General features: G+C 36.5%; 1 protein-coding gene across 2 annotated transcripts in view; it reads left to right on the top strand.

Annotated features, from left to right (window-relative positions):
• ca (claret) overlaps positions 1 to 14,868 on the top strand; it is a 307,235-nt gene that overhangs the window by 67,397 nt on the left and 224,970 nt on the right. For both annotated transcript variants that reach the window (XM_067121505.1, XM_067121496.1), the window contains exon 5: positions 10,495 to 10,666. In XM_067121505.1, the coding sequence (XP_066977606.1) occupies positions 10,495 to 10,666 (172 nt within the window). The remainder of the gene's footprint in view (positions 1 to 10,494; positions 10,667 to 14,868) is intronic.

Consider the following 14,868-nt stretch of genomic DNA (forward strand, 5'->3'; position numbering starts at 1 on the left):
GACAGGAACCTGTCATCCTCAACGATCAAGGGTTATAGGGCCATATTAAACTCTGTCTTTAGACACAGGGAAGCAGACCTTTCCTTTAATCAGGATTTGTGTGATCTAATTAGATCGTTTGACACTATGAGACAGAAAGAGGTAGCAGGAGTGCCATGGAACCTGGACGTGGTCCTTAAATGGTTGTCTGGTCCCTGATTTGAGCCTATGCATTCGATTTCCCTGAGAGATCTAACTACAAAGACCCTCTTTCTAGTCGCTTTAGCGACTGCAAAACAAATCCTTAAGATCCATGCAATAGACAAAAGAGTGGGTTTTTCCAAGAAAATGCTGTCTGTTCCTTCTCTTTAGGATTTATAGCCAAGAACGAGTCCAGTTCCAATCCATGGCCTCGTTCCTTTGCAATTAAAAGCTTGTATGAGATAGTAGTCCCAAATGAGGAAGAGAAAGTATTGTGTATTGTGAGAGCTCTAAGGTTTTATCTTCACAGAACAAAGAAGATTCGTGGTCCTTCAAATGCCTTATGATGTTCTGTTAAAAATCCTTCTTGGCCACTTTCAAAGAATGCCCTGGCATTCTTCCCTAGAGACCTCATCTTGGAAGCCCATTCTTCTGTTGAAGATGAGGTTTTTTCATTGTGTAAAGTGAGCGCTCATGAAGTTAGGGCTGTAGCCACTTCGTTGGCATTCAAGCGTAATTTGTGTCTCCCCTCGATATTGCAAGCGACTTTTTGGAAATGTAAGTCAGTCTTTGCAACTCATTATTTGAAGGAAATTGAAACAGTTTATGATAATTGCAGTGCAGTCATACCCCAAACTTACACGTGGTTAGGTTCCAGAACCCCTCGTGCAAGGTGAATTTTTGCGCAAGTTTGGCACGGTCTCTAAAAATGCTAATAAATGCTTATTTCTAAAGTTTGAACACTAAATATAACCCTAATCATGCTGCCAAATTATTAAGCTAACTTTTAAATAAAATTAAAGGTACTGTAATTTCATTTAAAAGTTAGCTTAATACATTACCCTTAAAAAAAGAAATAAATGGTTGACATAAAAATAGCGTTGGAAGAGAATTTCTGCCTCTCTCCCCCTCCAACCAATCTATTTTTAGAATTCTTCTCAACCTCTTTTTAAAAACTTCTTTATACTACGTCTCTTTCTCTCTGTTCTGAAATGCTTTTTCGTGACCAAACAGTGTTTTTTATATCGAGACTAATACAACTCGTAGTTATTATGTCTCTATGTTTTTTAATGTATTTGCCACACTAGTTAATTTACAGTTTGTGGACGGTACAGGTAAAATTAGATCAATTTAAACTGTCAACTGTACAGGTAAAGACGCACAGAGAAATAAGTTGTAAAAATGTGTGAGCGCTAATTATGAAAGAGAGAGAGAGAGAGAGAGAAACAAGGGTTGTCCTTACTTAAGAGAGAGAAATTATTTATCAATTATTACGGAGACACAGAGAATAACACGAGAGAGAGAGAGAGAGAGAGAGAGAGAGAGAGAATTATCCTTACTTGAAATATCAAGTTAAATTATTTATGAATTATTACGGAGACAGAGAGAATAACATGCATGAGAGAGAGAGAGAGAGAAGTTATTCTTACGTTAGATACCATCTTATCTATTTTTAGAAGTGTTCTCAACCTTGTTATTAAAAACTTCTGTATTCTGTCTCTTTCTCTTTGTTCTGAAATGCTCTATGTCTCTGTGTTTTAAAATGGCGCATTTGCATTTTGTAGATGGTACAGGTAAAATTAGGTCAATTTAAAATTATCTACTGCACAGGTAAAGACATACAGAGAAACAGTAATACGTAGGTTGTGCTAACTACGAACAAGAGAGAGAGAGAGAGAGAGAGAGAGAGAGAGAGAGAGAGAGAGAATTAGTAGGAAACTTTTGACCAGCTAATCAGCAAGACTCTCCTATCTTGTCATGTTAAATCAACATGTCTGACGGCTTTGCCTTCAAGCTTCGAACAAAAGATGTGGAAAAATATTTATTTGTTTAATATACTACAGGCAGTCCCCGGTTAACGGCGATCCGGTTTTACAGCGCTTGTCTAGCGATGAAAATTGGCAATTTTTGGCACAGAAAATTGCCGATTTCTGCTTATTGGCGCCAATGCATACCTAACACAGGCTCTGGTAACTGAAAATTGGCACTTTTCGGTGCCGCTAAGCCCCGAAATTTGCCGAAAAAGTGTGAAAATCACCGATTTTTGGTTATCATCACACCCTCAGAACGGAACACCGCTGATAACCAAGGACTGCCTGTATCACACACGAATTTTGTAATTACAGTTATAGTATTATTATTATTATTATTATTATTAGTAGTAGTAGTAGTAGTATTATTATTATTATTATTTGAAGGCAGTAGACCCTCTTTTAAACAGGTCTTATTAAAAAGGATGGCTGTATTATGCGAATTTATCTTATATAGTGTCTTTTCTATCTTCCTTATGATTCACTTTTCAGGCTGAAAATAATCATAAGGAAGATAGAAAAGACACTATATAAGATAAATTCGCATAATACAGCCATCCTTTTAAATATTATTATTGTTATTATTATTATTATTAATATTTGGAAATTAGTACTTATTATTAGGTTAAAAATTTGTTTATACAAAACAAATAAACATATACATATACTATAATAATCCTCTAATCTCAGTAAAAGAGAGAGAGAGAGAGAGAGAAAAAAAAATTATTAATTTTATTATTTAATGTTATTTAATTTACACATAAAAGCTTGAAACCTTATAAATTACATAAAAAATTAAACAAACACTTTTGCAGGGTTTCTCAGTACTCGCAAACGTTCGCTTGTCTGTGAAAAACTTGTGTATGATAGTTAGGTTCCAATGAAAAGTTTGGATGTCTGCGAATTCGCGCAACTCGAATCGTGCAAGTTCGGGTTATTACTGTACTTTGGGTCCATTTTCGGTTGCTGGCATGGTGTTGGGGAAAGAAGTGTAGGAAGCAATCCTTTCCTTCCTTTCTTTCCCTTGATTTGAGGTTGTTGAGTTTTTTAAGGGAGCCCTGGGGTACAGTGTACCGGAATGCCCCCCAGTCCTTCGTAGTTGGGCAGTGGTTTTTAACTTTTTATGGTATTAGGTGACATTTATTTCATTGTTGTTTTTTCTGTACTGCTCCCTGGGGAGGGGCAACATTATTACCTTTGTCAGCAATTGGAATCATCCTTGCTACATGGTACCCACTAATATAGTAAGTGAGCCTTGGCTATACTGCTGCACCACTATACGATAAGGAGAGCACCAGTAGAGGCAGTACCTTCCTACAGCAGCTCCCTTATCAGGTAAGGAAACAACATGCATTTTTTAATGCTAGCAATCCTTTCTGTTCTCAAATTTGTTACCATTATTATTAATGTTTTGGTGTAGATTTGTTCATGCATCCCACCTCCTGTCAATGTAGGAATCAGCAATGCAATTACTTGGTAAGTTACTTGTATAAAAATGACATTTTTATGATAAAATAAAGTTTTATTATATACTCACCAAGTAACTACATGATTGGAGCCCTCCCTCCTCCCCTCACACGAACATTATGGCACAAACAAATTGAATACTTTTGCCTGTTGTTCCTCTCTTACCCGAAAGTGGGCAGGATTAGTCACCTAGCCGAACAAAATAGCGTGACTGGCGACTTTCAAAATTTTTCGCTGCCGGTTAATAGAAACTATAGTAATGTAATTACTTGGTAAGCATATATAAAACTTTATTTTATCATAAAAATATCATTTTTCACCAGAATGTCATCTTGGGCTTATCACTGGGTATACACTAGCTGTGTTACTTAGTTGATTGGTTTCTCCTGCAGTCTTCAAGATACTTCTGCTTTTATACATAGTTTTCATCCTTCCTTTTAACTGGGTAGTGCAAAGGGATAGAGGTTGGGTCTCTTGCCCAAGGAACAGACAAGTAAAGCTGGGGAATTGATTTCTTTTACCCCTTGAGTTCATGAGACATTGTAAATGGCAACGCCGCTTTTGTTTATGTAGTTAAGTAGTAGTACTATTAGCTGATTGGTGCAGACGTCTCCTTACCAGTTAACATATTTTACTTACGTTATTTCATAAAATCTAAAATACGTTGGTAAAAAAAAAAATCGGTGAACAATCTGCAATGTAAAAAATGGGTTTATAAGTGTTTTTTCTCAGGATTATATAAAATGCTTTAGAGGAGGGAAATTATGTAGAGTAATATCATCATGCAGTGTCGTTTGGCTCCTGAGACTGACACAGGGGACGGAGGTGGATGGTCGTTGGTGAAAGGTTGGAAGGAGGTAGCAGTTGTTCGGAGGTTAGCGGCGGTGAACTATCTAATCAAACCATGCATGGCTTCGTTAATGATTTTGCTTAGAACTCCAAAATCTTTAGATGCTGCTACGGTGTTTCCATTTCATCAATTGATACTGTCGCTACAGTGACTGAAAATAAATATCGGTGCAATTGCTACAAAATCACATTCATTATCCACAACCCATTTTTTCAAGACGAGAGAGAGAGAGAGTTGGTATCATGTAATCACACAAATATCTAGCGAATGTAATTGCTTCTTAATGACATCACATATATTTATTTTGCTCGTCTAATGAGTGAACAGCCAAGCCATGCCTTGCTCCAGCATTTACGTGGAAAACAAGTTCTTTCCTTATTACTCTCTTGGAAGCTTCGAGAACCACTGTCAGGCAGCCTCTATCAAGGCATGAACACCAAAAATAAATAGCTTTTTAAATATTGTCTAATATATATATATACAGGTAGTCATCGACTTATACGGCATTAGGTTCCGACAGAGCGGTCGGAAGTCGATCTAGTCGACCAACCACATATGTACATGTATTCTGTACCTATATATTATCCATCATATCTCCTAAGTATGACTAGCCTACATATACATTTTATATTATCCAAAAATGTGCATGTATAGTACCTATTTTTACGTTTAGCATATGAAATCTTATCATGCTTGAACTCCTTGATTAATACTTACTTTTATTACTGTATTTAACATTTTTATTGTAGGCATTCAAACCATCTGTCTGGTCTGTTTACATTTTCTTATCCGCCATTTGCATTGCCAATCGACTACAAGTATGACGTATTATTTACTTTTGTTTATTTATAGGTTTGAATTAAATACATATCGTATTTGACGGCGTATAAGATGCACTTTAAAAAAAAAAAAATGGCCTAAAATCCCCTCGTCCCTATGTACATAATGTAGGCTCAAAATTTAAGAATTTTGGCCGAAATTATACATGAAACGTCACGTAGATGTTGTAGCCTAGCGTAAAATTCGGTGTTATCCTAATAACCTATTAAAAAACAAAGTTTATTATAATTATATTTATCATTATCACACTTACCATCACCGCAATTACTACTGCTAGTATTATAATCAATATCTATGTTGTTATTATCGATATTTTCATTAAAATGTTAATATCATTATCGCCGTCTACAGCGGATCGCATTCCACATTTATAGATATAAACAGTATGCGTGTGCTGCCACCTATTGGTGATTATCTCGAGAGCTTTACGGATAACAAGGCTTCGTTCAGTTGGTAGTTGGCAATTCCTGCTAACATTCTTTTTACGCATAACAACATGGCTTCGATCAATTGGTGGTTGACAATTCCTGCTACCATTCTCTCTAGGCATAATAACAAGGCTTCGTTGAGTTCATACTTGTAATTTCGTGCTAGCATTCTCTTTTAAGAATAATAACATGGCTTTGTTCAGTTGCTCACGAGACTCGAGCCGTTACATAGGAAACATTTTTATTTATTGAATTTTACCCTTGATTGCATACTTTTATAATATTTAATGGATATATATAACATATATTACAGTAGGTAACATCTTTATTAATGTTTTTGTTGATTCTGGCGGTAAGAAACGATGTTTACAAATGAATGTGTTGCGATCTATTGGTAAACCTATGAGGTAGCTTTCAGCAGCAGACGAAACATTCGATCGTAGTAAATGGCTGATTGTATAATACATATTTTGATAAATATAAATATGGTAAATAACTTCTTTATGAATGTTTTGTTGATTCTGTTGGTAAGAAACAATATGCATATGATAACCTAATACTACAGTTTTACTTATCAAAATCATATGAGCATAGGCTAGGAAACCTTATTTTTTTCCCTCAATGTCCTGCTGAAATTGGGGTATCCTATGCAGACATATTATAAGCCATCAAATACGGTAATTTGTTATTACATTTATTTGCAAAAAATAGAAATAGAACATACATTACAAAAATATGAATCTTTTACCATTTTCGAACGACACAAACACACAATGCTGCCCTGAGCATCTCTCGGATATGAGCGCGCTGCGGTAGCGGAAAAAGTATCCGTATTTTAGTAAAATATAAAATTAAATATTATTATATATTATATTGTCGTTAAGCAGCTATAAAGTCGGTCAGTCGTAAGTCGCATAAATTAAAAGTCGACGAACCTGTATATATATATATATATATATATATATATATATATATATATATATATATATATATATATATATATATATATATATATATAATATATATATATATATATATATATATATATATATATATATATATATATATATATATATATATATATATATATATATATATATATATATATATATATATACATACATACATACATACAGGCAGTCCCCGGTTTGGGGGTTTCCATTTTCGTCATAAACCGAAAATTGTAAAAAAAAAAATCGTCGTAAACCGAAAAATTGTCGAAAATTGTCAAAAATCCTGAGAAAATCTTACTTTTCAATGCTTTGGGTGTACTGAAAACGATGTAAACTACATTTTTATTGAGTTTTTCATCAAAAAAACCTCTAAATTTTGATTATCCTGCTGTTTTGGAGCCATATTTCTTCCGTCGGATCGGCGTACGACGCGATTGTAACCCCGGAACATGCCTCGTAAACCAGTAAATAATTTCTGATGAATATATTTGAAAAACGTCGTCACCTCGGCACGTCGTAAGCTGGACCCGTCGTAAACTGGGGACTGTATCTCTGTCCTTGCATTATTATCATCTCCAAACTCCTGTGTATCTGTTGGGAATTCAGTATTTCCAATAATTTTATTCATGCATATTCTCACAAAAAATTTTGATTCTTTTCTGATAACAATATATGGAACGGTTGGCTGTTCAAGATAGAACTACTTTTCCTCCCCTGTTCAATTGAATTACACAAATTTGACGGAATATTCAGCATAGAATAGATGATATTCAAAAGAAAATAGCTGGCTGTAATCAGCCAATCAGAGGCAACCATACGTCCAGTCATTCTTTTGACGTTCTATGTAAATATTTGAACTCTAATGTAGCTAATTGTGATCAGAAACATTTGAACAGGACTGGTCAAGGTTATGGTATTCAATAACTGAATTTATCCTATTGCAAACCACTGTTAAGAAATTGAATAAGAAAAACTACACTTTTATTATAAAGTTTGACAGAAGTAACGGTATTTTCAATTGTTGTAGCTACATTATTTATCGTTTCAATGGGAAATCAGAACTAGCTTCAAAAGGTTTAGGCGTTAGGAGAAAAATCATTAACGGAGCTATACATGCTTCGATAGTTCATCGTCTCTACCTTACAAACAACTCCTCCCTCTTCCCGCATCCCCACCCCCTGTCCCTCCACCTCTATTTCGTATGTCAGTGTATGATGATATTACGTTATGTAATTTCCCTCTGATACAACGTCTTATATAATCATAAAAAATCACGTATTAAACCATGAATCACGTTGTAGTTTGTTCATAAACTTTTTTCGTTGTCAGGTCATTTTGTTTCTTTTGAAATAATCAAGTGAATATATACTAACAGGTACGGAAACATCTCCACCAGTAAGGCTTGCCTTTGAGACAGAGAATTCATTCATATTTTCAACAGTTTCTACTACATAAACAAAAGTGGCGTTGCCATTTAGCATGTCTAGTGAATGCAGAGGGTAAAAGGAATCATTTCCCCGACTGTACCTGGGTATGGCTATACAGCACAGCAAACTTATGGGGTTATTAATGCCAATTTCCAGGCCTGCGAAAGAAACAGGTCATCTGTGGCAGATTGTCCTCAGCCATCTGTCTGGAGCTCATTTTCACATTGGCAGATCCCTGCTCTCACTTTGGATATGTTGAGCCACCACTGTTGCCTCCACATGACTGTCCATCTCTCCTGGTGCTAAGACCATAGAGATACTACAGGTGACATGACAACAGAAACTCCATGGGAGTTCACTGAACTCTTCCTTCCTGAAATGCATCAGTTTACAGATGCATTGAGTAAGGGCTAGGATGCTGTTGAGGGTTGTTCTTGTCAGTTTTTGTGGCCAAAGGACACCTTATCTGCATATCAGTGTTCTGGGAATGTAGGAAGCATTGCTATCAACAGGGATAGCAATGCTTCCTACATTCCCAGAACACTGATATGCAGAAAAGGTGTCCTTTTGTGGCCAAAGGATATCTTATCTGCATATCAGTGTTCTGGGAATGTAGGAAGTATTGCTATCCCTGTTGATAAGCCATTCAGTTTTTAACAATAACAAAATCGAAGTGGAATTTTGTCAAGCAAAAAAGGAAGGCTTTGCTATTGCTTTTGTGTTATTGGCAGTGGTACTGATTGGCAAATTAGCTCAGTGGGTGGGGTCAGGTTAAGAATGGAATAGTCCTTTCTTTCTCTAATGGCAGAAGAATCCATTTGAGCTTGGGGTTTCTCCCTATGCTTCATCTCTGCTTCCATGCTAAACAGAAATTTTACAGAATTCTTTCCTCCTGTCCCATTCCCTGGAACAGTAATGGAAAGTATATTCCATTAACCTTGGGATGATGTGGAATGTTACATTTCCCACCATTTAACCTGTTTTCCTTGTCGGATGATCAACAGACTTGATCACCTAAGTTTTCAAAATGACCCTGGCTATTCTTGACTGATTGTCAGGTAACATCAAATGCTGCTGACTCTCGACTAAAGGTATCTATAAGTTTGGATTGCTGGTTCCACATGTCACAGACTTTGCTGTAGGCCAGGTGTCAGATTTAAGACCCTGGGTATCCCCATTTGTAGGAGTTATTCATACATGACAAGTCGTACAGAGCTTGTTTTTTCTTCCATCAGTAGCATTTTTCTGTTGATTAGGAAGTAAATCTGACCTTTGCAGCCTGGCCCAAACACCTTACAACCCCAGGGGTGAAGCTTTGTCCAAGAGCTTTTTCTCAGGATGGTCTGTTTGTCCAGCAAAGCCTAGTAAAAGAGTGGCAAGGAGTCTCTTGAGTCTCCAAGACTTCATTGGTGGTTGTCTGGACGAGGTGCTTCTCATGTCTGATGTGAGCTGTAAGATACTTCCTGAAAGGATCTGCTCTCGTATTTCAGAGTATCAGCTCTGTTCTTCGTTACAGGTAAGCATAAGAAAGAGGTGTCCAGGAACACCCCTTCCTTTTATGGCTTTGTGAGATACCAGAGGAGCATATGACTCTTCTGAGGAGTACATCACCCACTTCACTTAAGTGAGGACTCTCTAATCCTTTTCAGATGAACTTTTTGGTGTGGCAATGAAAGCAGGTGCATGTATTGTGGACATCCCTTTCCTCTTTCTACTGGAGTGCCATCACCAGCAGGTCCCTAGATATATCATCTTGGGATGTTTGGTTTTTGCTTTACAAGCACCGAGCTCTGTCTGGACAGCTGGTTAGTTGTCAAAGATAACCTCCCACCTAAGGTGTAGGTCTCTTATATAAAAGATGATGGTTTGTATTTCTGTAGGGGAAAATAAAATTTGTAAATAATTTATATTTTCCTTGGGTGTGCAGACCAGAGCCTTTTGTAGATTAAACCCACCACAGTCAGCCTGTTTTGTCCCTGTGGCTAAAGGATAAAGTGACTAGGAACAGGTGAGTGCAGGTTATTTCCCTACTCACCCTCCATTAGTCTTCCTGTTAATTACCTTGTTACAGAGTTGAATGACCATCCCAGCTCACAATGATGCATATGCCTGTACAAAAGGCTTTGGCTGTGTACCTAGGAAAAATACAAATTACTCTAAGTATTTGTTACATCTGATCATTGATGGTTTCTATATTAGAAAATATTTAAATACCTATGGCCTCCAAGATTCTTATTAATAGGCTCTTCAAGGGATTTTTTAGAAGTTACAGTTGCATTAACCTAAAACTTTATAATTTTCAAACTTTAATTTCTTGAGCATGATTTTCAGGTAACAGAAAATTTAATGGACAAAGAAGTTGTAGCAATAAAGTTATCTCCAGCTTGTTAGTCATTGAAAAACAAATATTTTTCTTTCAAGACTAGACTTAAAAGTAGGTTTTTTGACTTTGCAGTGCTTCTCAAGACTTCAGAATTTTAAAATGACCTTTTTTTTGTGTGAATGGTTTTATTAAACTTCATAATTTTTTTTGTAAAGGTGGCAGACATTGGTGGGAGATGCATCATTGGCGATTATTGGGACAGAGTTGGGAGAATTGTCATTCATTGAGCTTAGTACTGGTAAAGAAGTGGGTGGCACTTACATTACAGTCCCTGTTAAGGAGCTTCATTTATGCCGAGACAATTCTTTAGACACAATTTACTTGCTGGTATGTATATTATGCTACTAATTTCGGTACAGAAGCCGATCATGTTTCTTGTTACCATTTCATTCATAGTTTTTGTTTGCATTTTTAAAACTAATGATTTCTCATTCATTGGAGTTGATGTCAGTTAATGGGTAAGCATCTCAGAATTTTTCTAGTTACAGATGTGTTAGTCTGTGCATCTGTTAAATAACAATTAGTTTACCTGACATTTATACATCACCAGTCTATATTTTGGTTTTCATATTTTGGTTTTTGTTCCTGTTTGGGAACTGTAAATATTTTTATGTTTGGTAAAAGAGAATTATTGCTGTTTTATATTGTAGCATTGTGCAGTAGTTGCTTTTTATATTTTAACTTTCTGACCTTGAGTTTCATTTTGAAGGTATTTTTTTTCATTTAAATGTGGAAATGTAATTCATTCACTTTGTAATTGCTTAAAATATTGCACAGGTAATTGTATGCTACAGTATGACATGAAAATTTTCCACAGTATACTTTATTCTTGATTAAGCTTGTATGTAAGTGTTTCCATTTTCTTGTAAAGTGAAATGATTAGTGTATGTACTGCAATAAAAGTAGAAGCATTAAGGAAATGGTGTGCATGCTGCTCTGTAAAGAAACATTTATCCTAAACCTGTCTTCAGTGAACACAAGAACTAATATTGCTTATACATTATAAAATATATCTGTATTATCAGTTTCTTGTGGGAAAGTCATCAAGAGTTAGATTATGTAATTGATACTAAACAGTCATAAAAAAATTTCAGAAAATTTGGTTAGCTGAGGGTGCTTCACACTTTTGACGTTTTTGATAGTTTTACTCCAGCATTGCATCTGTCACTGACATAGCTTCCAAGATCTATTGTACTTAGAATATTTTTCATAATCTATTTTTAAATTTTCCTCTGGATTATATTGATAGTTTTCACTTAAAATCAACTGTTTCATCAAACTACAGCCCCCATGGTTATAAACTGCAATATGTGTACAAACATTGTGTGCACTTCACCTTAAAGAAAGGCACAATAAAGTGAGTTTGTACATTATTTTAAAGCTTTTTCTGTTGTGACATATACATTTGATTGTTATTCAGTTTGATAGTTTGTTCCAGTTTCCCTGATGAACAAGGTTCCATACTAGTATTTCTGCATTGTGCAGGTTTTAAACCAATTTCTCCTTTTTCTCTTGCTTGGAGTAACTAGCCAGCTTTGTTTTGGTGATAGGTAAGTGAGTAGGTGGGGCTCATAGGTCAATATTGGAAGCATCACCAAGAGCAGGCTGGTTTAGTGACCTTCACTTTGATGATGCTGGGAATGTTCACTCACATCCCATGCAATACCAGTGGGCTAAGAAGGCATCATAGTCACTCAGAGGAGTGCCAGGTTTGAATGTTCTGGAGGAATCGAGTTATTATGCCAAAGTGGATACTTTGGTCAAGGAAAAAGATCATGTCTGAATTTGAGTGTAATCATCAGTCACAATCACCCAGAACATCAGCAAGCCAGGTCACACTGTTCTTAAAGTGGAAACACCAGTCATTTTCATAAAAACTATTGGGGAGAGATGATCACACAGGTAAAAATGCCAGTCATAGTAGTCTGGACCGTACAGAGGTGGTCAAGAAATAGTGGAGAAAATACTTGGTACACAGACCTGAGAAATGGAAATACTAGTCACCTTGAAATTATAGCCATAGTGACTGGATATGGTCTGTCACACATGGACAATGGAAGCAACCAAGATATGGATGAGACAGGGTTAACTAAACAGACAAAGAATTAATTTTTAATAGATTTGAGACAATGCCATAAGAGCAGCCAAGTCTTAGGAGGAAATATAAGCCATGAATATGACTGGAGACAAAGCCAGACCCAAGTAGAACTAAAGCCAGTAGACCCAGCCATTGCCTCACCAAGTCTTCAGTTTTACTGGGAAATAAAGTGTGGGTCAGCATTCACTGCCAAAGTGCAACACTAAGAAAGATGTGTCTCTACTTAAGACTGAGGCTGCTTTGAGAGATTAGACTTCTCATGAGAAAGCATCTATTGGGACTCCTGGACAGAATTCCTCAATTTTTCCTTGTATTTTTCACCGAGTAAGCCTACAGCAAGCCAAAGAGCTTAAGCAGGATGAATGACAGTGCATTTGGTCAAATAATGGCGTACATATAGGACTGAGATAGTTGGACAAGTTCACCGACAAAGACAAATGACAGGGATCCATGATAAATAGCACCCTTGTCAACCAAAAGAAATATTAAACCTATGCTGAAAGGCATGGAAGCATAACCTTACATGTTTGCTCAGATGTGGTATATAGTTCCAATTACCATCTAGTAATGAATTGGCTCCAGATGGAATATAAAGGGAGTATACTGTCTTAGCCTTTCTCCAGAATGTGGATCTGGAGCATCAAGTGAATTAGATATTTGTAATGTGATTACCTAAACCCATAATTCTTTTGCATACTGTGCCACTTAATAACAAAGAAGGATGACTCAACTGGACAAGCAGAGTAAAGGCACATGGATTGTGTGGTTCAGTGAAGAGCTGGGCAATGACATTGATGTGGGTTTTCCTGCTGCTAAGACTAGTTTAGAGCACACAGGCAAAGTCTAGTTCTGGTGTCATCCTTTCTTATTTGAGTCTTCTCCTCTTTCCCTGTTAGGTTGCATGTACACCAAATGAGTCAAGTTGAGTCATGACTTGCCTTAGACTCTCCTTGAATTGTCCAACACACTACATTAATTTGAATTCATTTTTGCAAAAACCATTTACACTGGACGAGTTGAGTCAAAGTGATTCACAGCAAGTCAGAAACAAGGCGAGTCACGGGTACGGCTGAACCTATTTTTCATCAGTCATGGTCAGCAGCACTGTGAACATCATGCAGATTGAGCTCTTGTTAAGTTTTTACAGGTGACAATGATCCAGAGTGCTTGTTTCTCTTAAGCCTGTTACCTATGATGAAACAACTATTACTCATTGACGACATGGACACCAAGAGTGGAATACATAAAGCTTCTAGGAGGATGTTTAAACCTGCCCACTATGGTTACTGCTGAGAGCAGGCCCATTCAAATGCAGTGTTGCCATACGCCTCTAATGAAAGTGCTAATTACTCAGAATATTCAGACTCTAAAGAGGGAGCCAAGAATTTAATTTTTCTTAACTTTTTTCTTTCCTCTACTACAAGCAAAAAAATGATACTTATAATTTATCTGGCATTTCAAACTTCCTAATTTGTATCCTCAAGACTTTCCTGCAGGAAAAAACAAACCTTCTTCATTTATTTTTTATTTGCTCTAACCCACACATAAGTCTGTGCTTGTACCTCATGAAAATTACCAGTCTTTCTTCAGTTCCAGTGCATGCCGGCAATTAGTGTTCATTTTCCCTATGGAAGATCCAGTTAGTTTCACCAGCTTTTGTAAATTTTCTGGTGTCATTCTGGAGTAATTTGAAATTTTTTTATTGTCACCCTGAAGTGTTTATAGAATTTTTCTTGATGATTAACCAAGTCTGGGAATAGATTGCTGAAGCTCCCAAAATCAGGTCTTTTGATGTTAAGTTCATGCACCCAGGTTTTGAGTTCTCTGGTGTTTGTGGCACTGAATCCATAAAAGAACAGTTAATTCAGAAGAGAATATGCATCCATACTCCACAAAATTAGATGGGGAACTGAGTGCCATATTAGTAAATTTGACTCCGAATGACTCATTCATGGTGAACGTGAATGAGTCGGTTTGACTCACATCAGTGACTCGACTCAACTTGATTCGTTTGGTGTATAAACTCAGGCTTAGGGTAGACCATCTGTTGATGACTCTGGCATGGCTTTGGACCATCCCTATTGATTTATCTTATTCTACAATGCCCACCTTTCTCTTACTATTCAGAAAGGTTCTGGTAAGATGGTTCTTTTCTGGCATTGCATATGAACCCATTCCAATGGTGGGATATGCCATGAGGTCCCTACTCTTTGCGAGGCCACACCTGATAATTGGGGAATGTATTATGTAAATGTGAAAAGCCATTGCTACAACTGAAGAGAATACTGCTTTATTTGGTCTAGCCGTCAATTCTCCTGCATCTGTTCTTGGTTCCCCCTGTCCATTCTGTGCCATCACCTGACAAATATTACTTCTCTATACTTGGTTTGGGCAAGGAATCTGAAAATGCACTCCTAGTAGCAGTCTATTA

The sequence above is a fragment of the Macrobrachium rosenbergii genome, chromosome 2, assembly GCF_040412425.1.
Source record: "Macrobrachium rosenbergii isolate ZJJX-2024 chromosome 2, ASM4041242v1, whole genome shotgun sequence".
Classification (NCBI taxonomy): Eukaryota; Metazoa; Arthropoda; class Malacostraca; order Decapoda; family Palaemonidae; genus Macrobrachium; species Macrobrachium rosenbergii.